The 22,758-nt window shown below is 37.3% G+C and overlaps 12 protein-coding genes and 1 non-coding gene across 13 annotated transcripts; 9 read left to right on the top strand and 4 right to left on the bottom strand.

Moving 5' to 3' along the window:
* Nucleotides 1-59: 59 nt before the first annotated feature.
* Nucleotides 60-1,463, bottom strand: FRD1 (fumarate reductase; the record flags this gene model as incomplete). The annotated part of the gene is made up of 1 exon (XM_003957284.1): nucleotides 60-1,463. One exon carries the CDS (start codon nucleotides 1,461-1,463, stop codon nucleotides 60-62), a length of 1,404 nt encoding a protein of 467 aa, XP_003957333.1.
* Nucleotides 1,464-2,193: 730 nt separating this feature from the next.
* GLY1 (threonine aldolase GLY1) lies at nucleotides 2,194-3,363 on the bottom strand (the record flags this gene model as incomplete). The annotated part of the gene is made up of 1 exon (XM_003957285.1): nucleotides 2,194-3,363. One exon carries the CDS (start codon nucleotides 3,361-3,363, stop codon nucleotides 2,194-2,196), a length of 1,170 nt encoding a protein of 389 aa, XP_003957334.1.
* Nucleotides 3,364-4,122: 759 nt separating this feature from the next.
* Nucleotides 4,123-4,545, top strand: IES6 (Ies6p; the record flags this gene model as incomplete). The annotated part of the gene is made up of 1 exon (XM_003957286.1): nucleotides 4,123-4,545. The coding sequence occupies one exon, from the start codon at nucleotides 4,123-4,125 to the stop codon at nucleotides 4,543-4,545; it is 423 nt and encodes a 140-aa protein (XP_003957335.1).
* Nucleotides 4,546-4,882: 337 nt separating this feature from the next.
* GTA1 (Gta1p) lies at nucleotides 4,883-7,537 on the top strand (the record flags this gene model as incomplete). Its single annotated transcript, XM_003957287.1, has 1 exon — nucleotides 4,883-7,537. The coding sequence occupies one exon, from the start codon at nucleotides 4,883-4,885 to the stop codon at nucleotides 7,535-7,537; it is 2,655 nt and encodes an 884-aa protein (XP_003957336.1).
* Nucleotides 7,538-7,734: 197 nt separating this feature from the next.
* GDA1 (guanosine diphosphatase) lies at nucleotides 7,735-9,315 on the top strand (the record flags this gene model as incomplete). The annotated part of the gene is made up of 1 exon (XM_003957288.1): nucleotides 7,735-9,315. One exon carries the CDS (start codon nucleotides 7,735-7,737, stop codon nucleotides 9,313-9,315), a length of 1,581 nt encoding a protein of 526 aa, XP_003957337.1.
* Nucleotides 9,316-9,938: 623 nt separating this feature from the next.
* Nucleotides 9,939-11,636, top strand: YEF1 (NADH/NAD(+) kinase; the record flags this gene model as incomplete). Its single annotated transcript, XM_003957289.1, has 1 exon — nucleotides 9,939-11,636. One exon carries the CDS (start codon nucleotides 9,939-9,941, stop codon nucleotides 11,634-11,636), a length of 1,698 nt encoding a protein of 565 aa, XP_003957338.1.
* Nucleotides 11,637-12,543: 907 nt separating this feature from the next.
* UTR2 (chitin transglycosylase UTR2) lies at nucleotides 12,544-13,842 on the top strand (the record flags this gene model as incomplete). Its single annotated transcript, XM_003957290.1, has 1 exon — nucleotides 12,544-13,842. The coding sequence occupies one exon, from the start codon at nucleotides 12,544-12,546 to the stop codon at nucleotides 13,840-13,842; it is 1,299 nt and encodes a 432-aa protein (XP_003957339.1).
* Nucleotides 13,843-14,281: 439 nt separating this feature from the next.
* CYC7 (cytochrome c) lies at nucleotides 14,282-14,617 on the bottom strand (the record flags this gene model as incomplete). Its single annotated transcript, XM_003957291.1, has 1 exon — nucleotides 14,282-14,617. One exon carries the CDS (start codon nucleotides 14,615-14,617, stop codon nucleotides 14,282-14,284), a length of 336 nt encoding a protein of 111 aa, XP_003957340.1.
* A 617-nt stretch (nucleotides 14,618-15,234) lies between these two features.
* Nucleotides 15,235-15,909, top strand: UTR4 (putative acireductone synthase UTR4; the record flags this gene model as incomplete). The annotated part of the gene is made up of 1 exon (XM_003957292.1): nucleotides 15,235-15,909. The coding sequence occupies one exon, from the start codon at nucleotides 15,235-15,237 to the stop codon at nucleotides 15,907-15,909; it is 675 nt and encodes a 224-aa protein (XP_003957341.1).
* A 121-nt stretch (nucleotides 15,910-16,030) lies between these two features.
* On the bottom strand, nucleotides 16,031-17,170 carry RAD23 (Rad23p; the record flags this gene model as incomplete). Its single annotated transcript, XM_003957293.1, has 1 exon — nucleotides 16,031-17,170. The coding sequence occupies one exon, from the start codon at nucleotides 17,168-17,170 to the stop codon at nucleotides 16,031-16,033; it is 1,140 nt and encodes a 379-aa protein (XP_003957342.1).
* Nucleotides 17,171-18,353: 1,183 nt separating this feature from the next.
* HYP2 (translation elongation factor eIF-5A) lies at nucleotides 18,354-18,827 on the top strand (the record flags this gene model as incomplete). The annotated part of the gene is made up of 1 exon (XM_003957294.1): nucleotides 18,354-18,827. The coding sequence occupies one exon, from the start codon at nucleotides 18,354-18,356 to the stop codon at nucleotides 18,825-18,827; it is 474 nt and encodes a 157-aa protein (XP_003957343.1).
* Nucleotides 18,828-19,266: 439 nt separating this feature from the next.
* KAFR0Etrna7S lies at nucleotides 19,267-19,348 on the top strand. The gene has a single exon. It is a non-coding gene; the product is annotated as a tRNA-Ser (tRNA).
* Nucleotides 19,349-19,630: 282 nt separating this feature from the next.
* Nucleotides 19,631-22,570, top strand: MCM3 (MCM DNA helicase complex subunit MCM3; the record flags this gene model as incomplete). The annotated part of the gene is made up of 1 exon (XM_003957295.1): nucleotides 19,631-22,570. The coding sequence occupies one exon, from the start codon at nucleotides 19,631-19,633 to the stop codon at nucleotides 22,568-22,570; it is 2,940 nt and encodes a 979-aa protein (XP_003957344.1).
* Nucleotides 22,571-22,758: the final 188 nt, after the last annotated feature.

Below are 22,758 nucleotides of genomic sequence, written 5' to 3' on the forward strand. Positions count from 1 at the left end.
AGTTTGTTATCAGTTTATTTTAGAGGTTATGTAGATACATATATATAGAGTTGATCTGTTTAAGCAGATTCTGAAATGCTTGCTGCAGCAGTTCTACCGAAGACGACACATTCTAGTAAACTTGAACCACCTAATCTGTTAGCACCGTGAACACCACCAGAAACTTCACCAGCAGCGTATAAGCCTTTAGCAAGAATTGAACCATCCTTGTTGACAACTTCTGCCTTGCTGTTGATCTTAGCACCACCCATGGTGAAGTGGACGACTGGTGTAACTTCACCAATAAATACACTAGTGTGGGCATTAATATTTTCACCGAAGTTCTTGGTGACTAATGCACGACCGTATTGATCAGCGGAGTTGGTTTGGTATTGTGTCAATTCTTGAGCCAATTCTTCGGCAGTGATTGGTAATTTGAAATTGTCAACAACTTCTTTCAAAGTTACCTTCTTAACTAATTTCTTGAACATATAGAAATCTAAATTGTTCTTTAAGACATCGTAAATACCTTCACCCATGACTAATAGGGATCTATTTTCTTCCTTTGGGCCCTGAGTTTGGATGGCATCAGTGACAACATCTCTGGTCGATAATTCATTAACGAATCTCTTACCAGTAGATGGGTTCAATAAGATACCACCAAGACCTCTTAAAGCTTCAGCAGCTAAGAATTTCCAAGCACAGGTACGGTCAGCTGGGTCGATGAAACCGGTTGGATGGACTTGAATTTGATCCATATCGATCATATCAGCACCTAATTTTTCTAAGATTCTCTGGCCATCACCAGTAGTTTGAGCACCGTTAGTGGTTGGTAATTTGACTAGATCTGGAGCATACTTGGAAAGCATTTCTTTGGAGAAGCTGAAACCACCTGAGCAGAAGACGACCTTATTAGAATCAAGAGTCTTATTTTCACCATCTTTATTCTCGTATTCTATACCAGTGACCTCATTTTGTGCGTTAACTTTAACATCAACGACTTTGCTGTCCAAGAAGATCTTCACTAAATCAGGATTTGATTCAGCCAAATCCTTCAATCTCTTAGAAAGAACGGAGACTATTTCAAATCCAGGTGGCAACTTGCCTGAAGATCTGTGAGTTCTTGGAACGGAGTGACCGCCTAGTTGAGCCAATAAGTCCAATTTGATATTGAATGGTTCACTTTGTAGCCATTCAATTGCATGTTTGGAATCCTTGGATAATTTGTCCATTAATTCTTCGACACCTTTACCCTTAGCAGACTTGACAGTATCATTGAAAAATAATTCTGGAGAATCATTTTCGATGTTGAGAGACAATTGAGTCTTTGTGTGGGCACCGTTGATACCTGAGGAGGCCTTAATGGAGTTACCACCAATGGAGGAGGCCTTATCGACTAAGATAATTGGAATATTTTTTGAGACTAATTCGTTGGCGGTGGTGAGACCAGCTAAACCTGAACCTATGATAACGACTGCAGACATGATTGACGGGGTTTACTATTGTAAAACTTACTCTAATCAAATAAAAATTGTAGAATAATCGAAAGCTTTAATATTTACAATATGATTACTAAAGCTATTATATATCTAGAAAATTGCGTAAGTTTCCTCTCGTTCCCGTTGCCGTGGTGAAGTGTGAAAAATTCCATCGAGATAAAAAGAAAGTGTGAGATGGCTGAAAAGATGAAAATTTGGAATCCAAAATGATGCTAAAATTATAAAGGTATGGGTATCTAATCATCATGTATTTTGATGAAACGCCCAAATTATGTAGAGTATATATAAGTGTGCAATTTGCAATTTACCTTAACTTTGTAAAAGCATCGAGAAATTGGATGGTTCGTATTGCCAAAAGAGTCAAACATATCAGTCGATTCAAGAAGAGAAACCCTATGGAGTTTCTGTTCTTAACCACTTTCGTCCTTCGGTAATAAGGTAGTAATCATGTGAAGTTAAAGATACTAACAAAATGGTTATGTTTTTGATTAGAATATAAGTAATTACTATTGACCCTCAAATGTACTGGTTTGAAATTCATACGAACTCGAGTTTTATAAACCCATTTGAAAAGGAGATAAAGAATATTATTGAATTAAAAGTAAAATATCTCCTCGTAAGATATAAGACTAAAATTATACCGACAATGCCACGATATTGAAAATGATGAAGTTGTAATTTATGCTAATAAATTCAAGTAAATTTTAAAACAAACTTAGTATTTGTAAGTTTTAATTTCTTGAATTGCATTACCATGAATGTCAATTTCGGTAGATTCACTACGGTAAATCTGAGTTGGACCATTTTGATCGAAAGGATGTTCTTTAGCGTATTGGAAAGTTTCTAGGATAGCCAACTTAACTTTTTCTAAAGTTTCCTCGGAGACTTGGTAGTGGAAAGAGACTCTACCACCCATTAACTTGACGTTATATTTAAGACCTTTCTTGACAAGGACATCTGGGTCCATCATAGCTTTTCTTAAATCGATGAAGACGAAATTGGTGTCAGCTGGAGATTCCAATGGGATACCATTTGCTTTACAGAAAGCAGCTAAATTAGCAGCTAGACGGTGAGAGTAAGCCAATCTTGCCTTCCAGTCAGTGTTGATGTTGTAAAGAGCCATCTTCGCCATGATACCAGATTGCCTAATACCACCACCTTGTTGTTTTCTAATATGGTTACATCTTTTAATGAATTTCAAATCACCGACTAAGACAGAACCCATTGGAGCACCAATAGATTTAGAAAGACAGATGGAGATGGAATCGAAAATTTCACCGTATTGTTTTAGTGGAACATCGGCAGCGATGGCAGCATTCCAGATTCTGGCACCATCACAATGTAATTTGATACCATTTTCTAAACACCAACCTTTAATTCTGATTAATTCCTTTAATGGGTAGACGATACCGTGTAGAGTGTTCTCCAAAGAGATGACTTTAGTTGGGGCACCGTGAATATCACCATCATCTGGGATGTAGTGAGATTTGATATCTTCTAAAGTCATGTAGTTACCGTTTGAAGGAATAACAGGGACAACCATAGCTTGAGATAAGATAGCTAGACCGGCAGCCTCATGAGTGTAGACATGAGCTCTGTAGTCACAAAGGATGGTGTAAGGAGGCTGGAATAGGTGACATCTTAAAGCAATTTGATTTGAAAGAGTACCTGAAACACAGAATAGACCAGATTCTTTACCGGCCAATTTAGCGACAGTTTTTTCTAATCTTGCGGTATCGATATCTTCACCATAGACAGCGTCACCACAGGAGGCAGAAAGAGCGTATTTGATCATTTCTGGGGTTGGAGTGGTGAAAGTGTCTGAACGTAAATCGTTAGCAGGAGAGACATATTCTGGAGGTAAATCCATAACTTCAGTAGTCATTGTATAGTTTGTGTAATATAGATAGATGAGGAGGATAAGCAAAGAAGAAGTAAAATTTAATGAAAACAGTTACTAAGTATCTAAGTGTTGTGTAGAATGAGATATTTATATATAACAGAGTGGGTACACTTTTACGAATGAGTAATTTTTTCGAGAGATGAGAGGTGTTCCTGGAACGTAATTTGTAATACTGAAAAAAAATTTTTGCGGTTTGGAACCTTTTGGTGGGAAAATTATTCCAGGCGGGCAGTGGAAATTTTCCTGGCGGGGCAGCGAGAAATTCCACACGGGAATATTTTTTTCTTCAGTGTAGAATTTTGCTCAAATTCAGGCTGAGGTGAGACAATTTTAGGCAGACGGGCAGAGAAAGATGCTCTCGTTCCTTTTTCTGCAAATGAATATCCGAATACGGAAACTGGAGGTGGCTCTTCCCGGAACAGGAAAGATCCTCGTCATCGATTTCTTTTTAAGGCAATTTTTTTTCTTTTTTTGCCCTTTCGGGTGTTTGACGGTGCCGCGTCGTGGTGCGTGATGGAGGTTTACGAGTTTGTGTGGATGTTTACCCGGCTGTGGCATCAATGACCCTTTTTCTTGTGGCATGAACTCGTGGCATTTGCCGTACTCTGTGGCATTGCATTTGCCACAGCGAAATAATTCAATTGCGGAAACTCAAGAAGAACCATTAGAAAAGGCCCAGGAACACCACTCTCCCAATCCAGAACATACCATTACTTTAAAAACAATAACGCTCACGCACCCATGGCCATTCCTCCTGGTAGAAACACTGCTGCTAGTGATCAAAGACTCGAATTTCTAAGGAAAGTTGCAGAGCTAAATCACGTTAATACACCATTAAAAAAACTGCATTACAAGAAAGTTAACAAGAGACATAAATCAGTGAAACAACTTCTCTCTGATGAAAACAAAAGAATCAATGCAGTGCTCAGTTCTGAAGTCAAGCCCAAAGTCAACGTCACCTATTTCACTTTGAACGCTCCGCCTTCTCTAAGGCCAGCCAAGAAATACTGTGATATTACTGGTCTAAAAGGCAATTACAAGTCCCCCACAAACAACCTCAGATACCACAATTCTGAAATCTATCAAGCTGTCATCAAACCAATGCCATCCGGTATTGATCAAGAGTATTTGAAATTGAGAGGCGCAAACTTCGTCCTCAAATAAGGATAGAATAGGTCATTTTTTCTCCCAATTGCATTCGTCCAACTCCCATTCACTACGCCTTCACGCATCTCCTATATGTGCTGCTGTAAATATATAGACGCTTCACATACTATATACCATAATATATACTGGTTTCGATTTTTCTTACAAATATCGCATAGTGAAAAATTCAATATTGAAGAGGACAAATAATAGCATTTCAAACTACTCTCAACAGACCATATTTGATTCAGACAAGAGACCAACCCTATCAAGAAGCTTTTCCTGTTCATATTATCCTTCTCTGCTTTCTTGCTGCCCATAGAGTTTTTGCTGCTTCTTTGTACCTGCAGAAACGATGACGCTACATTCATTTTGCATATCGTTGGCTATCCTGTGGCTGCTCCTCAGATTATACAAATTTCTGTCCATTCCTGTCTCTGAGATCGTCAATACTCTTAATATAAAGACCCCTCCAGCCGTTAAAGTGTCTATCGACAAGATTTCGTCGACTTCAATAACGATACATTGGGAAAATGAACCCACAATAAACAATTCTGACAATTACATATCATATTTCTTACTCTACATGAACAATTCACAGGTTGCTATATTCCCAAACAATCCAAAATCACTATACACATGTTGCTCTATCACGAATCTAACTTCGCAAACGCAATACCAATTGGATTTCATTACTGTAAATAATATGGGATTTGTCAATAAAGTTCCATCCATCTATTGTATGACTAAAGAAAAGAATAATGTTGAGTATACTAATGAAGAATCAGGTTTGAAAGATAGAGAATGGAGACGTAATCCAGTGACTTCAAGGGTAACTAGGACACCTTCAAATGATTCTCCAGTAATGGAAAGTAACGACTCAAATCCTAATACATACACAAATTTGACCTCTTTGAAAGATTTGGAAAATTATTCAATTGATGATTTGAAGAAGATTTTGATTTGCTCACAAGAGTATCTACATGATGTATTGGCAAAAAAAAATGTCTTGGCCAATGATTTCAGAGATACCAAGCTAGGTTTAGAATTAGAACTAGAGAATTTAAAAATCCAATGGTCTCATGAAATTGAATTCAAAAGATCTTTAAAATCAAATATTAAATCTTTAGAAAATTCAAAATTATTATCTGATTTGAAATTTGAAAAATTGCAGGAAAAAATTGAGAATTCTAAAACCAAAATTACTAAAATGAAAAACGACATTGATCGTTGGAATGAATTGGAGCAAGACGATTTAAATTTGGATTATCTTAAAGAAAAATATGACAAAATGATTAATGATAAAACTAACTCTCTGAAGGAAATGGATGATAAAGTAAAAGCATTACAAGAAGAGATTATTTTCAAAGATGATGAAAATAAGAAATTAAATGTCTTGAAAAGAACTTCTTCCTCAACGACCTTGGACGATTTAAATAAACCTTCCTCCAATGATTTATTCAATAGTAATCAAATGACAAGTATATTAAAGAAACTTGATGAGTGTTCCAACGAAAAAACTGGCTTATCAAATGTTAAGGGAGAAGATCATTTGTCGAAACTAAATGAAAATAGTATGCTGGGAAAACTAATTAATGAACAACTGATAATTGATAATAATAATGAATATCTATGGAAATCCACCAAAACAAATCTTATCAAAAGAATAAGCTCTTTACAGGATAAGTTCAATGAAATCATGGTACAAAACAACCGATTAAAGGCAACTATATACGCGCAACCATATGCTGTTAACAATAACGCACCCGTTGAAGCGACGCCTCCACATTTCCTACCAAACATAGCTACATCAAACTCAAGCTCAAATCTAGCTCTTTTGAACAGTAAAAGAGGTCAAACTGCTAAACCGCTACTTTCAGCATTCAATGTTAGTTCTAGCGATAATAGTCCTCAATACCAGGATGCGGCTGCATCAAATTTAAATCAAGTTAATCCGTCGTTAATTGTATCGAATTCGAGTCAGCAAGGTTATTTGTCACCTATGAGCTCCAACACAGCATCATTTTTACCAAGCAATAACAACCCAAACATGTTACATGACGATACCATTGGACATCCTTGGGGATTTTCATCCCCACAAGCTCCTATTCAACCACAGAGAAATGAGGAGGATCAGACTTTTGAGTATGATGATGCTAATCATTTAATTATGGGATTACAAGATATTATATATGATGAAACAGAATATCCTGAATCTATTAGCAATTATTCAAAAGTATTCACTACAGATCAATTAGACAGCTACTGGACAGATCCAAAGAGAAATGCTAGCGGTAGTAACAACCATAAAAAAGAGCTTCCAGAACAATTAAGGAGTCCACTACCTTCCTCGTACAACAACGATGTCTTTATATCTCCTTCGTCGATGCAGACACCCATGAATGGCACCACTTTGAGCTCAAGTATCTCTCATAAACCATTTGGTGTTGATGGATTCACCACAAGTCCTTATTACAATGGTACGGATACCAATCATCAAATAAATCTCGCATTACCACTGCATGACTCCTACGCAACCCAATCAACTGAACTTGATCCCTTGGCCGTTAGCGAAAGCACCAACGTTAATCCCGACGAGACAATCACAGAAGGTGACGAAATGGCAGCTAACCATGATGCAACCATATTCCATTCACCTTCTTTCAATTTCATGTGGCATAATACCAAATCACCTCGCAAGACGTCGTCGGGCAGTGACGCTCAACGTCATAAGAGAAATAAGAGCAATAGTAGTAGTAGGTCAAGTTGGAGCAATAAACTATCGCTGAGACACAAAAGCACAAGCAAACCATCTATGGTAATCGACGAAGCTACTAATGCGTCGGTGAGTTCCGGTGATTCTGTGAAGAAAGAAGGTAACGATGCGGCTAATGAAGAACACGCTAATAGTGGCAGAAAAATGTCAAAACTACTATCGAGAAGCACAATGAATAGCATTTTCAAGCTCTCTTCTCATGATTCGCATTCTCCTTCCACTCAGCAATCGTAAGTATATATATAAACTTTATTTAACTAACTTGTAACTATAGTCTATGAATTTTTTGCTATTTTGCAGCTCTTTGGATTTCTCGAGAAGAAAAAGAAAAAGAAAACACATAACGAAGAAACATTTATGATGAAATACAGTCATTTCTTAAATTGAAGACACAGGATTGTAACGCGTACATACTGTCTGCTAAATTTGCTATGGCACGTCTGTTGAGGAATTACCGTGTCCTGATAGCCGCTTTGGCTACAGTGATGCTTATTTTACTTTTGAAAGCATCATCTAATTCACCGACATCCATCGATATTTCAAGATCGGTTGCATCTGGTATTAGTAGACTAGAGAATCCAAACGAAGCTGATGATAGCGTTTCCGCACTTCCTATTTCCAACACATCTGGTTTCGTTGCTGATGAAAAGACAGACTCAAAGAATCCTGAGTTAACAAATGCGTTGAAATCAGCTACAGGTGCCAACTGTGATGAAAAAGACACGCAGTTTGTTATCATGGTTGATGCTGGTTCCACTGGTTCCCGTGTTCATATCTATGAATTTAACACTTGTACCTCCCCACCAACCTTAGTGAAAGAAACTTTTGATATGTTAAAGCCTGGTCTATCATCTTTTGATACAGATTCTATCGGTGCCGCTAATTCTTTAGATCCTTTACTACAAAAGGCTCTAGATGTAATTCCACTTGACAAGCGAAGCTGTACGCCAATAGCAGTGAAAGCCACAGCAGGTTTGAGACTTTTGGGGGAAGCCAAGAGTGACAAAACTTTAGCTGCTGTCAGATCACATTTAGAGAACGATTATCCATTTGCTGTTGTCAAAGGTGATGGGATTTCTATTATGAGCGGTGAAGAAGAAGGTGTCTATGCATGGGTTACCACCAATTATTTGTTGGGTAACATTGGCAGTAAAGGTGATAAATTACCAACTACTGCAGTTTTCGATTTAGGTGGAGGTTCCACACAAATTGTTTTCGAACCAAGTTTTCCTCCAAATGAAAAAATGGTTGAAGGAGAATACAAGTATGATCTATCCTTTGGTGGACACGATTATTCATTATACCAATTTTCCCATTTGGGCTATGGTTTAATGCAAGGTAGAAACAAGATAAACGCTGTTCTTGTAGAGACTGCTATTAAAGACAACAAGATTACTAAGGGTGATACCACGACAACACACCAATTGGTTTCTCCGTGTTTACCACCTGGTGTTTCTGCTTTGAAAGAGACAGTCAAGTTGGAGGACGGTAGTACATATCTCGTTGATTTTGAAGGGCCAAAGGTTGCAACGGGCGCACAATGTAGATTCATTGCTGATAGCATCTTGAATAAGGATGCTGTCTGTTCACAACCACCTTGTTCATTTAATGGTGTTCACCAACCTTCTTTGGTTCGTACTTTCAAGGAAACTAGTGATCTTTACATTTTCTCCTACTTTTATGACAGAACTCGTCCACTAGGTATGCCATTATCATTCACTTTGAATGAATTGTATGATCTATCAAGAATGGTGTGCAATGGTGAAGAAGTCTGGGAGAGTGCATTTGCTAACATCGATGGCTCAATCGCAGAATTGAAAAATGATCCACATTTCTGTCAGGATTTAACATTCCAGGTCTCCTTATTGCATACGGGTTATGATATTCCATTACATAGAGAACTAAGAACCGCGCAAACAATCAACAATAATGAGTTAGGCTGGTGTTTAGGTGCATCCTTACCATTGTTAGAAGGAACCAATTGGAGTTGTAAGCTGTCCAAGGCCATGTAAGCGGACATTTCAAGTATTTATATAGTGTTTTATAATTTCAAGAAGACATTTCAAACATAACATGCCCTGTGATTCAGTGCAGTGTCTTTATTTGGCTCATAAGTAGCTCCTGTACAAGATCTTGGCCAGTACGATTCCTCATCGCCTAGCATTGGCAATCAGGCAGCTACGAAAATGGTTCGAGTTTCTCGCAGAAGCTATGACACCAACCAATCTACCAAGCAGGATGATCACTAGCCTCGATTTAGATGGCAAGTCCCAGCAAGAGAAATACTTCTTCTGCTCCGTCTTGAATAACGTCATGTTCCCACTATAAAAGGTCTTCGGGCAGTGATTTTCGAAAATTATTGTATAAAAAACGGAAGCCATCAAGAAAAAATTCAACAAATCCTTGATTAATTTACTACTTTACCGATTCAAAGAGCCAGTAACTATTGTATTAGCTTTTGAAGTGAGATATTTCGAGAACACTAGAAGTTTCATTTTCTATAAATTCTCAAGAACATTGCTAACTAGATTGATCAGAGCTAGATATTATCGATTTACCCATTTTACGCACCCTATTTTGAAAAGACGTTTTGAGTCCCTGAACAGAACCTATAATTAAGTAAAGCTCAGGTAGTATGAAGCTAAAGAGCACTTCCACTTCTGCATCTACTGATGCCTTGTCCAGCGGAGGAAGCAATGAAACAAAGGTGAATCAGAAAAGTGCTACTAATAGCGTTTATGACAAAGCAGAAACTTTGAAGCTAATGCAGCACATATCTTCCAAGTCGGTTCCGTCAATGTCTCTAAACAATGATGATATTGCTATCATCGATGAAGATGATGAAGAGTATCATGACGATTTACGAAATTTAAAAACTATAAATAATCTTCAAAATGCAAAATCGGTGATTCGGAAATTATCACACAGTAATAATGTAACTGCCACTAAAGATGGTAGATTACCGGCTGCAAGTAAGAGTCATTTTGAATTTGCATCTACTGCACACAATATCAGAATGCTGAATAAAGATATTTCAAAGACAAAAGTCAATCTCACCGTAGAAAATTTGATTATTATTAGTAAGCTTAATGATATGTCCATTCTTTACTTAAATAGAGAAATGATTGCATGGATCTTGACTCAATATCCAAGTACTAATGTCTATGTGCAGGATATATTCAAAGACTCTGAACAATTTGCCGCTAACGAACTTTGTACCGATTCAAACTGTACACTTTCAAGAATCAGATATTGGAACAAGGAATTTGTTGAAGAGAATGACTTTTTCTTTGATTTATGTATTACTTTGGGAGGTGATGGGACAGTTTTATTTGCATCCTCACTCTTTCAAAAATATGTTCCTCCAACAATCTCTTTTGCCCTGGGTTCACTAGGTTTTTTAACCAATTTTGATTTCGAGGATTTCAAGTCCATTTTGAGAAATACTATCAATCATAAAATAAAGACAAACTTAAGAATGAGGTTGCATTGTAAAGTATATCGAAGGCACAAACCTAAGCGTGATCCATCCACCGGTAAGAAAATTTGCTACGTAGAATTGGTTGATGAACATCACGTTCTAAATGAAGTAACTATTGATAGAGGTCCAAGCCCCTTTATTTCCAACTTGGAATTATATGGTGATGGTTGTTTGATGACAGTGGCACAGGCTGATGGTTTGATTATTGCTACACCTACAGGTTCAACTGCGTATTCTTTGAGCGCAGGTGGCTCTTTAATATACCCAACTGTAAATGCTATTGCAGTAACACCAGTGTGTCCCCATACTTTAAGCTTCAGGCCAATAGTTCTACCCGAAAGTTGTAATTTGAAAGTCAAAGTTGCTACACAGTCAAGAGGAACTTCTTGGGCATCATTTGATGGTAAAGGAAGAGTGGAATTGAGGCAAGGCGATTTTATAACAGTTTCAGCAAGTCCATATGCTTTCCAAACGGTTCAGCACTCCAATACAGAGTTTATAGATAGTATTAGCAGGTTATTGAATTGGAATGTTAGAGAACAACAAAAATCATTTACTCATATGTTATCAGACAAGAATAAAAAGAAATTTGCCGAAGAATTCGTTCTTGAAGAGAAAGAAGATGATGAACTTATTGAAGTAAGGAAAATTGGCGAACAACTATTCTCAACTTTAGAACTAGGCAAGACTAATCACTCATCCCCATCCACTCGATCCTCGTCATCTTCAGCTACGGCGGTGAATACCTTCAGTACATCTACGCAAGATGTAGAAACGACTAGTGAAAGTGACAGTGAAGAAGAAAAAGATGCTTTTTGTAGTGGGAATGTTCGTGTGATCAGGCGCTCATGAATTAGACAACATCACATAAATTTTGGTTTCTAGATAATTTTTGAGTTACTAGGGATATGTTTCTTCCTTATTTTGATATTTTGACCTTGTTACTGAGAAATAACCCACTTTAAAGGCTTTTCTCAATCACAACGAAGAAGCACTTTGATATATGGAGAGATCCCCGGAAGAAAAGTATATCTTTTCATAAAAAACGTAATTGGTATTATTGTACCGCAACTTCTTATTTTATATACTGGATTATATTCTACCTCAATTAATAAAGACACCCTTTTAATCTTCACGTGTGTAACAGTATATACACAATTAGCTGGCTCTACAATAAAAAAAGAACGCATCGATGATTATGCATATAACACTATAAATCCCGAAGATTGCTTCTTGTCGTACCTGAATTGTAGACTTTCGCTGGATTTAGCGGCGCAGTAACCAAGAGCAGCAGTAGTTTCATTTTCCTGGAAGATATATAGGATGCGTGACCTAGTAATCCTTGTAGGAACCCATCCTGTCCCCAGATTAAACATTCAGTTGAAAGAAGCGATGTACAATAATCCAGTCGCGTAATCATTTTCACTAACCGCTAAAATTGCTGAACTGCTTGCTGCCATTAATCGTATCATTAACTCTTTCGAGACTGATTATTTAATTATATTTCCTGAATAGGAAGTACTCAGGAACAACAAGAAGAAATAAACTTTCCTTTCACGAAAAGCGCGCAGGAAAGAAAAAATGGTACTCTGCAGGAAAATGTTGACATTTCTCGAGAAATGAAAATTTTTGACAGATTTTACTAGGTTGGGAACTGCAGTAAAGATTGCTTCCTGAGATATAAATAGTTATGATTTTGTAGAACACTCTGATGCATACTTGAATCTTTATTCAAAATGGCTATAGAATAAATTGCACAATGGCAAGGCTGTTAGGTCTTTTAGGTTTTCTATCAGTGATCACTGCAGTGTTTGCTGAAACTAATTATTGTAATGCAACACTAAGCTGTCCTCAAGAATATCCATGCTGCTCATCGGGTGTATGTGGTACAGGTGTATACTGTATCAATGCATGTAATCCAATGTTTTCATATAGTTTTGATGCATGCATGCCTTTACCGGTATGTAAAAACTCCACTACTACATTTAGTAATTACACTTCAAAGGTAGTGGATGCAAACACTTTCTTAGGGGATGTCTCAGAAGGTGACTGGGCTTATACTGGTTACATTCTTGATTATGAAGATGAAGACAGTATGATTTTAGCTATGCCAAAAAATTCCGGTGGTACTGTTTTATCCTCTACAAGATCTGTTTGGTACGGTAAAGTCAGTGCACGTTTGAAAACATCTCATTTGGCTGGTGTTATTACCGCTTTTATCATCTATTCTGGTGTTGCTGATGAAATTGATTGTGAATTTGTCGGTGTTGATTTGGAGACAGAACAAACTAATTTCTTCTGGCAAGCTACATTGAATTATACAAATTCTGTTAATGCAACTATTTCAAGCGACTCTTTTGATAATTTCCACACTTATACTATCGATTGGCAAGAAGAATACATTGAATGGTCTATTGATGGTGTTGTCAGTAGAACTCTATATAAGAATGAGACTTATAACGCTACCTCTGGTGTTTACCAATATCCACAAACACCATCAAAGATTGATATTTCTATCTGGCCAGGTGGTAATGCTACCAATTCTATAGGTACTATCGAGTGGGCTGGTGGTGAAATTGATTGGAATGCTACTGATATTACTACTTATCCTGGATATTATTACATGATTCTCGATGAAGTTAATATCACCTGTTACGGCCCACCAAGTGGTACCTCAATCAATGGTACCTCTGCGTACGTGTATACTAGTAACTCTAGTTTCTTGCAAAAGGATATTGCTATTACTGATGCTGAGACCTCACTAGGCTCCTCCGAGGGTACTGGTCTTGATCCAGATGCTGGTGTTTCTTCATCTTCATCCGCATCCTCATCCTCTACTTTATCAAGTTCGAGTTCCTCATCATCTGCATCCAGTAAAAAATCTAGCAGTAGTAATTCTAGTACCAATACTGAAGCTGCTACCAGCACTTCTGGTTCAAAATCAAAGTCTGCAGCAAGTTCTGCATCAGGCTCATCATCAAGTGCTAACTTAGGTTCTACACTAGGTCTAGGTAACATATATGTTATCTTCAGCATCATTTTCGGTTATTTATTATAATCCATTTTCAATTTTTTACCATGTCATAAAAACTTTAACGTAGTAAAAATGAGGTTTGTAATGTAGTGACAGCTTACTCGATGAATATATTTGATCCAAGATTGTGAGCTTCTGCTTTTTCATGCGATCAAACGGTTAATGAGCCCAATTCAAGGTCATAAATATGATCTTTTTTCTAATGTACATAATTTATATTTAGGTTTCCGAATACAAATCTTCCTGTAACACAATAAAAAACAATAACTAATTACTTATTTATGTAATAGTAATAAAGAAGGCAAATTCATATCCAGACCTTGCAAAAGATTGCTTTCGATGATCGTTACGATGTTCATATTTTTGCATTATGAAAATTACATGATTCAAGTATATAATTCAAAATGATGTGCGATAATAAATAATTCTTTTTACAAGGGAGAGGGAAATCGTTTGAGAATTGTCATTTAGCAGCATTCTTCATATAAGCTATCAGGTCATCTCTATCTTTCTCTTTCTTCAAGCCACCGAAGGCCATCTTAGTACCCGGTATGTACTTCTTAGGATTAGTCAAATATTCAGACATATTTTTTTCATCCCATTCAACGTTCTTCTTGATATTTGCGTCAGTGTAAGAGTACCCTGCAGCTTGACCTGAATGACGACCGAAGATACCATGCAAATTTGGCCCAACTTTATGTGGTCCGCCTTCCTCTATAGTATGGCATTGTTGGCATCTCGTTTTAAACAGTGTTGCACCTTTCTTCTCAGAAGGCTTCGAATCTTTCTTTGGAGGCATGTTCTATTTCGTAAACTTGGCTTGTAGACACTTTTCTTGTTTCCAGAAATGATCAACGTCTCACCACGAGCTTCTAATGTATTATATATATATATTTATTTACTTATGAAGATTGCTCAAAGAATAGGGAGATGGCTAAACAGTGTTTACACTGAAACTACGATATATGCGTCCCAGACGATATTGAAAGTCACCTAGAACCGTTAGTTTACTAATAATTAGCTTTCTTCCAATAGGGAGTCAATCCCACGAATGACTTTTGACAAATCCGAAAAAACTACCAAGCACCAAAAATTAGCTGATACAAAAATAGTAAAATGTTGCTGCGATGTAATTCGCTGTAATAAGATCCGGGATGAGAGTGTAAGGCTGTGTATAATGTCGAAATGGAATGCTCGATTGTGATTGGTTCGTCGGGGTTACATGGTAGATCTCATTCCAGCTCTTCTTTATTTTTTTTTGACGTTTATTCGACTCCTGTCTGGGTCCAAAAAGTGATCTCGGCTCTCAGTTTTTTTTTGGCATGGACTGAAAAAAGCAATTCTTCTTGACTAAAAGAGCCTGATGATGATGTTATTCAAAGCTTCTTCGAGTAAAGTGAACGTGACCGGTTGATTATGGGTTTTGACACTCTTTTGTTGGATATTGAAGGTACCGTGTGTCCTATATCTTTTGTTAAGGACGTCTTGTTCCCACACTTTGCGGCTGAAGTACCAGCCATAGTTCAATCTACTGATGCCACTATAGTTGAGATCTTGTCCAATTTCCAAATCAATGATCCAGTGAAATTGCAACAGCATATATTGGACTTAGTCGCACGCGATGTCAAGGATGCCACCTTGAAACAACTTCAAGGCCACGTTTGGGCGACGGGTTACCAGAGTGGCCAAATCAAAGCACCAGTTTACAAAGATGCCATTGATTTGATCAAGAGAAAGAGCAAAATATTTATATATTCAAGTGGGTCTGTGAAGGCACAGAAATTATTGTTTGAATTTGTAGCGGATCCTTCTGATTATACGAAGTCAATCGATTTGAGACCATTTATTCATGGCTACTTCGATATTAATACTTCAGGTAAAAAAATTGAAGAACAATCGTACAAGAATATTCTTGAATCGATTGAAATGACACAAAATCCAGAACAAGTCTTATTTTTAAGCGATAATCCTCTTGAATTGGATGCTGCAAAAAAAGCAGGATTGACAGTCGGTTTGGCTATACGAGAAGGCAACGCAATTGTTGATAATAAATCAGACTATGAAAATTATTTAGATTTTTCACAATTATAAATGAATTTCTTTTTATATGTTACATAATACATAATGCATGTTTGAATCTTTTTCTGAATTACTACAAAAATAAAGTGTATCATTTTTGTGTTCTTTAATCGAGGATTGCAAAAGATTATTCTTAATTATCAGCATAATCATTGAAAAGCATATTAGCTGCAATCTCTTCATTTTTATCGCATGCAAAGTAAACTTGGATGACTAAAGTACGTTCAAATCCTAGTTCGCAAAGACGAGAAATAGCCTGTTCATCATCTTCAGTTAAATCCAAACTTGGGGCCTCTGTTGGCTCGGCATTTTCTACTGGTTCAGTGATATTTTCCATAGCGTTTAAATTATCTCCCACAGCATCTAGTAACATTGAAATGAAAACTTCTGGGTTTGCCATGATTTGTTCACGTAATTGGGGATATCTAGTGCTTAAACTTTCTAATAAAGGTGCTAAGGCTTCTGGGTTGCCGGAGACGACTTGCCTTAAAGCGAGAAGATCTTCCATGGTGAGGCCAATTGAGCCTGGTGCTGATGCATTTGAGTCTGCTCCAGAGCCAGTGGTGTCTCTGGTACCTTGTGCTGCTTGTGCGAATAAATCTTCGCCTTCATATTGTTCATTTGTAGACTCTGCTTCAGGTTGATTTTGACGTTCGGATTCTTGTTGTTGTTGTTGTTGTTGTTGTGTTTCTGCTGATTGTGATTCTTGTTGTGGTGGTGGTGGCTGTTGTAAGTTTTCTGGAATACCCATTAGAAGATATTCGACGGCTCTATCAGGATTATTGAAAGCTGCTCTCAGAGCTCTTTCAACTTGATCTCTTTCGTAACCCATTTCCATGATTCTTTCGACGGTTTCATTACGCTCAGATCCAGTTACAAAACCAGGTGTAGAAGTCGATTCAGGCTCTGCTGCTACTGGAGCTGCTGGAGCTATTGGAGCTGGTTCGGCTGTCGTACCGGATGGCTCTTGCTCTTGAGATGGCTCCTGGACAGGTTGTTCTTCAGATTGTTGTGGTGGTTCAGTCACTTTTGTTGCTGAAGGAGTTGCCTTTTTCTTTGAGATCATCATTATGACTTGATCATTATCCTTTAATCCACATGATGAAACGGTTTGATCATCTTTGAGAACTTTACCTGAAAAGATCAATTTAATTTGATCAATATCGCATGATTTAATTGACGCTAATTTATTTTTAGCGTCTAATATGGTACTTGAACTTTCCAATTCAACAGGGATTTTTTCCTTTTTAAAATCTTTGAATATAATATTCATTCTCCTTGGATTGCAATGATCACAATTGACAAGTATGGTTGTATCATCATATAACTATACAGTACACTTCCCCATTCATGTGTTATACTAATTTTTCGCCACCGGGTGATAGAATCTTGATCCAACCCACCGTCAATGGTGACCTATTGTATGCTTTATCACGTGCTTTTTTGAAAAAATTTGGGATCTCCCTCCACGTGATTGCCATCCGGGTTACGAATTCTCCTCACCAAAAAAAACAAAAAAAAAAATTACCTTACCCTCTGAGTCAGAAACCTTCTGTGATGAATAATCAAAGGAGGTTCTCGCTAACGCTTTCCCAGATTTCATTTCATTGTTTGTCGTTTTTGCCCATGTGGCAAAAGTCCTCTCATGCCACAAAAAATGCCACATCCGATATAAAGATGAGAGACAATAGACAGACCTACTTGCAGCATGTGATATACTTCGCAGAGGCAAATTAGAATAATAATAGTAAAAGCGAAGAATAGCGGTAGGGACAGTGAAATCTTCACATGTGTGCCTGCTAACGTCACCATTATTATTCACCATTACGTTGCTGACTAAAACGAAAGGAAGAAAGAAAGGAAAAAGAAGAAGTCGTTTAAATCCACTGCTTCTACGTAGTTTTCTATACTTTGCCCAATATAAATCAATCATTCTGTCAACGTTCCTTGATTTCCTGTGCCTTCTACCCGACAAAAAGTCAGAAACCAATTAAAATAGAGAGGAGGTAAATGCCGGGTAACCCCACGTGACCCCAACATTCTCCCAATTTATCGCTCCAAAAGAAGCACTTCGTTTCTTTTTAACGGACGAAGGAGAGAAAAAGACAGCCAACTGCCAATTGTCTCTACATGGATTTCTCTGGGCTCAGAATGAAACTTACTCACTATTCAAAAATTCTTACATAAAAGGGATTCCCAATAGTACGATATATTTCAATGATTTCATTCAGTACAAATGAGAGAGAGAGAGAGAGAGAGAGAGAGAGAGGGCACAACATTAGTGGATGGTGGTGGTAGTGGAAGAAGAAAAAATTTTTTTTTAAAATGGTATAAAAACCCATCATCCATTGATCATTTCATTTTGTCATTCTTTTTATCTTGTATTCTTTCTCTCTTTCTCTTGTTAATTCACCATCTCCCAAACAAGCTCTTATACACTAATTAACACATATACAATGGCTGAAGAAGAACACAATTTCGAAGTTGCTGACGCTGGTTCCTCCGCTACTTACCCAATGCAATGTTCCGCTTTGAGAAAAAACGGTTTCGTCGTCATTAAAGGTAGACCATGTAAAATTATTGATATGTCCACTTCTAAAACCGGTAAGCACGGTCACGCTAAAGTCCATTTAGTCGCTACCGATATTTTCACCGGTAAAAAATTAGAAGATTTATCTCCATCCACTCACAACATGGAATGTCCAAACGTTAAGAGAACTGAATTCCAATTATTAGACATTGATGACGGTTTCTTATCTTTAATGACCATGGATGGTGAAACTAAAGATGATGTCAAAGCCCCAGAAGGTGAATTAGGTGAAACTATGCAAGCTGCTTTTGATGATGGTAAGGACTTAATGGTCACCGTTATCTCAGCCATGGGTGAAGAAGCTGCTATCTCTTTCAAAGAAGCCGCTAGAGCTGATTAATAGGTATTAGAGATATCTCTTTTTACCTTTTACTCCATTGCATATTTATTAAAAACCTTTTTTATATCACTTATTTATCTACATTCAAATATATATACTATATCAGAGAATAATATCTTTTCATATTGAAGCCATATTTTTTTTTAACATTTTGGTACATCCTTGTTATTTTGATGTTTCACTTGTTCGTTTCATCCAGCACGAGAAGTGAAGGACATATCAGAGTGAAAACTACTTAGAAAGATACTAAGTATAAGAAAAATTAGCTTTTGTCCCCTGTAAATCGCAAAAAAAAACAGTAGGGTACTTTCTAATGACGTTAACAGTTGTATCAGATTCCAATCTTAGCCACATCTATTCATAGATTTTAAGAGCCGTGATTGAGAAAACAATCTATCAGTTATAAAAGCGAACTTAAAGCTTAATTCTACATTAGTATGGCAACTTGGCCGAGTGGTTAAGGCGAAAGATTAGAAATCTTTTGGGCTCTGCCCGCGCAGGTTCGAGTCCTGCAGTTGTCGTTATTTTTTCACTCCCACACACAAAATTTTTGCAAAAAATTTTTTTTTCACGCGTTTAATTTCCCAAAATGGAAATTATTTTTGTAATTACTTTTCCCAATTCAGAAATCTGATTTAAGATTGGTCTAAATTTCCCTTTTCGGCATAATTGCCATGTATACCGTCTAAACTTTCCAAATTAAATTTTCTGTATTTTCGAGATATATATTACAAGATAGGTTTAATCACGTCAAGTAGCATTTTAAAACAAGATCATTACGCAACCTACGGTATATCGATATAATGGATCAATCAACTACTATCAACGAATTTGAAATTGATCAAGCTAACGCTTTCGCTCCAGATGCTGTCTTTGGTGATAGAGTTCGTAGATTTCAAGAATTTTTAGATACTTTCTCTTCATATAAAGAACAAATTAGAAACATACAAATTTACAACGGTAACATACACACGGCTGATAAATCACTCGATGATGAATATGACGATTTCAATGACGACGACTATAAGAAGAAAAATTCAAACGCAAATTCTGTAAATATTTTACCTCAAAGAATAACAATATCATTAGATGAATTGAGAGAGTTTGATAGATCTTTCTGGACAGGTATTCTAGCAGAACCTTCATATTTCATTCCACCTGCTGAAAAGGCATTGACTGATATGGCTTCAACTTTGGACGATATACCAAATAATGATTACAATAGCTCATTATCTTCAAAACGTCCATGGCGTTTGTCTTTCAAAGGTTCATTCGGTAGCCATGCTCTTTCTCCCAGAACTTTAAACTCACAATTTTTAAATAAATTAATCTCTATTGAAGGTATAGTGACGAGAACGTCTTTAGTCAGACCCAAACTTATCCGGTCGGTCCATTTCGCCGAAAAGACTGGTAGATTCCATTACAGGGATTATACCGATTCTACCACCACGTTAACCACTCAAATTCCAACCCCGGCAATCTACCCAACAGAGGACACGGAAGGTAATAAATTGACTACTGAATACGGTTATTCTACTTACATTGACCATCAGAGAATCACCGTACAAGAAATGCCTGAAATGGCACCTGCAGGTCAATTACCGAGATCTATAGATATTATATTAGATGATGATTTAGTAGATAAAACAAAACCTGGTGATAGAGTAAATGTAATCGGTGTTTTCAAATCTTTAGGTGCCGGTGGTCTAACCCAAAGTAATTCGAAGACGCAACATGGTTTTAGAACGCTAATTATCGGTAACAGTGTCTACCCATTACATGCTAGATCCACTGGAGTCTCCGCCAAAGAAGTTTTAACTGATTACGATATCAGAAATATCAATAAATTAGCAAGAAGAGATGATATATTCGATCTTTTATCCCAATCTCTAGCTCCTTCGATCTACGGTCATGAGAATATTAAGAGAGCTATCTTACTCATGTTATTAGGTGGGGTTGAAAAAAATTTAGAAAATGGCTCTCATTTAAGAGGTGATATCAATATTTTAATGGTCGGTGACCCATCTACTGCTAAATCACAATTATTACGTTTCGTCTTAAATACCGCATCGTTAGCAATTGCTACAACTGGTAGAGGTTCCTCAGGTGTAGGTTTAACAGCTGCTGTGACGACTGATAGAGAAACCGGTGAAAGAAGATTAGAAGCTGGTGCGATGGTTTTAGCAGATCGTGGTGTCGTTTGTATTGATGAATTCGATAAAATGACAGATGTAGACAGAGTTGCCATTCATGAAGTTATGGAACAACAAACTGTTACTATTGCGAAGGCGGGTATTCACACTACTCTAAATGCTCGTTGTAGTGTCATCGCCGCTGCAAACCCTGTGTTTGGTCAATACGATGTCAATAGAGACCCACATCAGAATATTGCTCTTCCTGATTCATTGCTATCACGTTTCGATTTATTGTTTGTTGTTACAGATGATATCAATGAAATTAGAGATAGATCTATTAGTGAACACGTTTTAAGAACTCATAGATACTTACCACCTGGTTACTTAGAAGGTGAACCAATTAGAGAAAGACTGAATTTATCATTGGCAGTTGGTGTTGAAGGTGAAAACGAAGAAGATGAACGTGAAAGAATTGGGGCTTTGAACAATGATGAAGAAGATGATAATGTCTTTGAGAAATTCAATCCGTTACTTCAAGCTGGTGCAATATTAGCGAGAAATAAGGGCGACCATAACGGTACCAAGGTTCCAAGTTTAGTTACCATCCCATTCTTGAGAAAGTATATTCAATATGCAAAAGAAAGAGTTATTCCTCAACTAACTCAGGAAGCTGTCGACGTTATAGTCAAAAACTATGCAGCATTGAGAAACGACGAAAACACGAAGAAATCACCAATAACAGCGAGAACTTTAGAAACCCTTATTAGACTGTCTACAGCGCATGCAAAAGTTAGACTTTCAAAAACAGTCAATCAGCATGACGCCTTAGTTGCTGCACATCTCTTGAGATTTGCTTTGTTAGGTGAAGATGTAGATATGGATGAATTCTTCAATGGTGACGATGAAGAAGAATCTCTGAGAAAAAGATCACCAAAGAAGTCACCTAAGAAGAGACAAAGAGTCAGAGCCACACCTAGATCACAAAGTGGGCGTTCAACACCACATGGAAAACCTCGTTCGACAGAATCATCTGTACTTACCCCTCGTCGTAGGTTAAGTTTTGATGAAAATGCCGAAGATTCAGAAGATGCAGAATATAATGATGATCGCGATGACGAAGATTACACGCCAATTGCCACAGAAGAAGAAGAAACTTTAATGCGGAGGTTAGAAAGAGGGTTGAGAGTGTCACCAAGACGTAAAGAGAAAAACGCTTCTTCGTTGGGACCTGCAGGCCCGCTAAAGGAAGTCGATACACCAAGTCTGGCAAATGTTGCTTCTGCTGCTCACACCGAGGGCGCAGGACAAGAACAACAATACCACCGTCATCAAGAACAAGAAGGACGTACTGTAGTAACATTCGACACACACGAACCTGGTTCCATTTCCACCAGCAGATTATCTATCATCTCTGGTATCATTGCTCGTTTAATGCAAACTGAATTGTTCGAGGATGAATCATACCCAGTTAGTTCTTTGTTCGAAAGGATTAACGAAGAGCTACCAGAAGAAGACAAGTTCTCACCATCGGAATATTTAGCAGGTCTAGAATTAATGGCTGACAGGAACAATCTAATGGTGGCTGATGACAAAGTCTGGAGAGTTTGATCCTGTATATATAGTTATCTTATATATAATGTGTATCAAGTTGTACTATACCTTTTACTACGACAACGTTCGCTTCGAAAATAATTCCACATTCTAAGTGGCTTCTTTTAGTGGTAGCCCCAAAATTTGTAGCTCTTTGACTCTCAGTTCATATTTGGCATGAAAAGTGTTGATATTTTTATTATATG

The sequence above is a fragment of the Kazachstania africana genome, chromosome 5, assembly GCF_000304475.1.
Source record: "Kazachstania africana CBS 2517 chromosome 5, complete genome".
Lineage (NCBI taxonomy): Eukaryota > Fungi > Ascomycota > Saccharomycetes > Saccharomycetales > Saccharomycetaceae > Kazachstania > Kazachstania africana.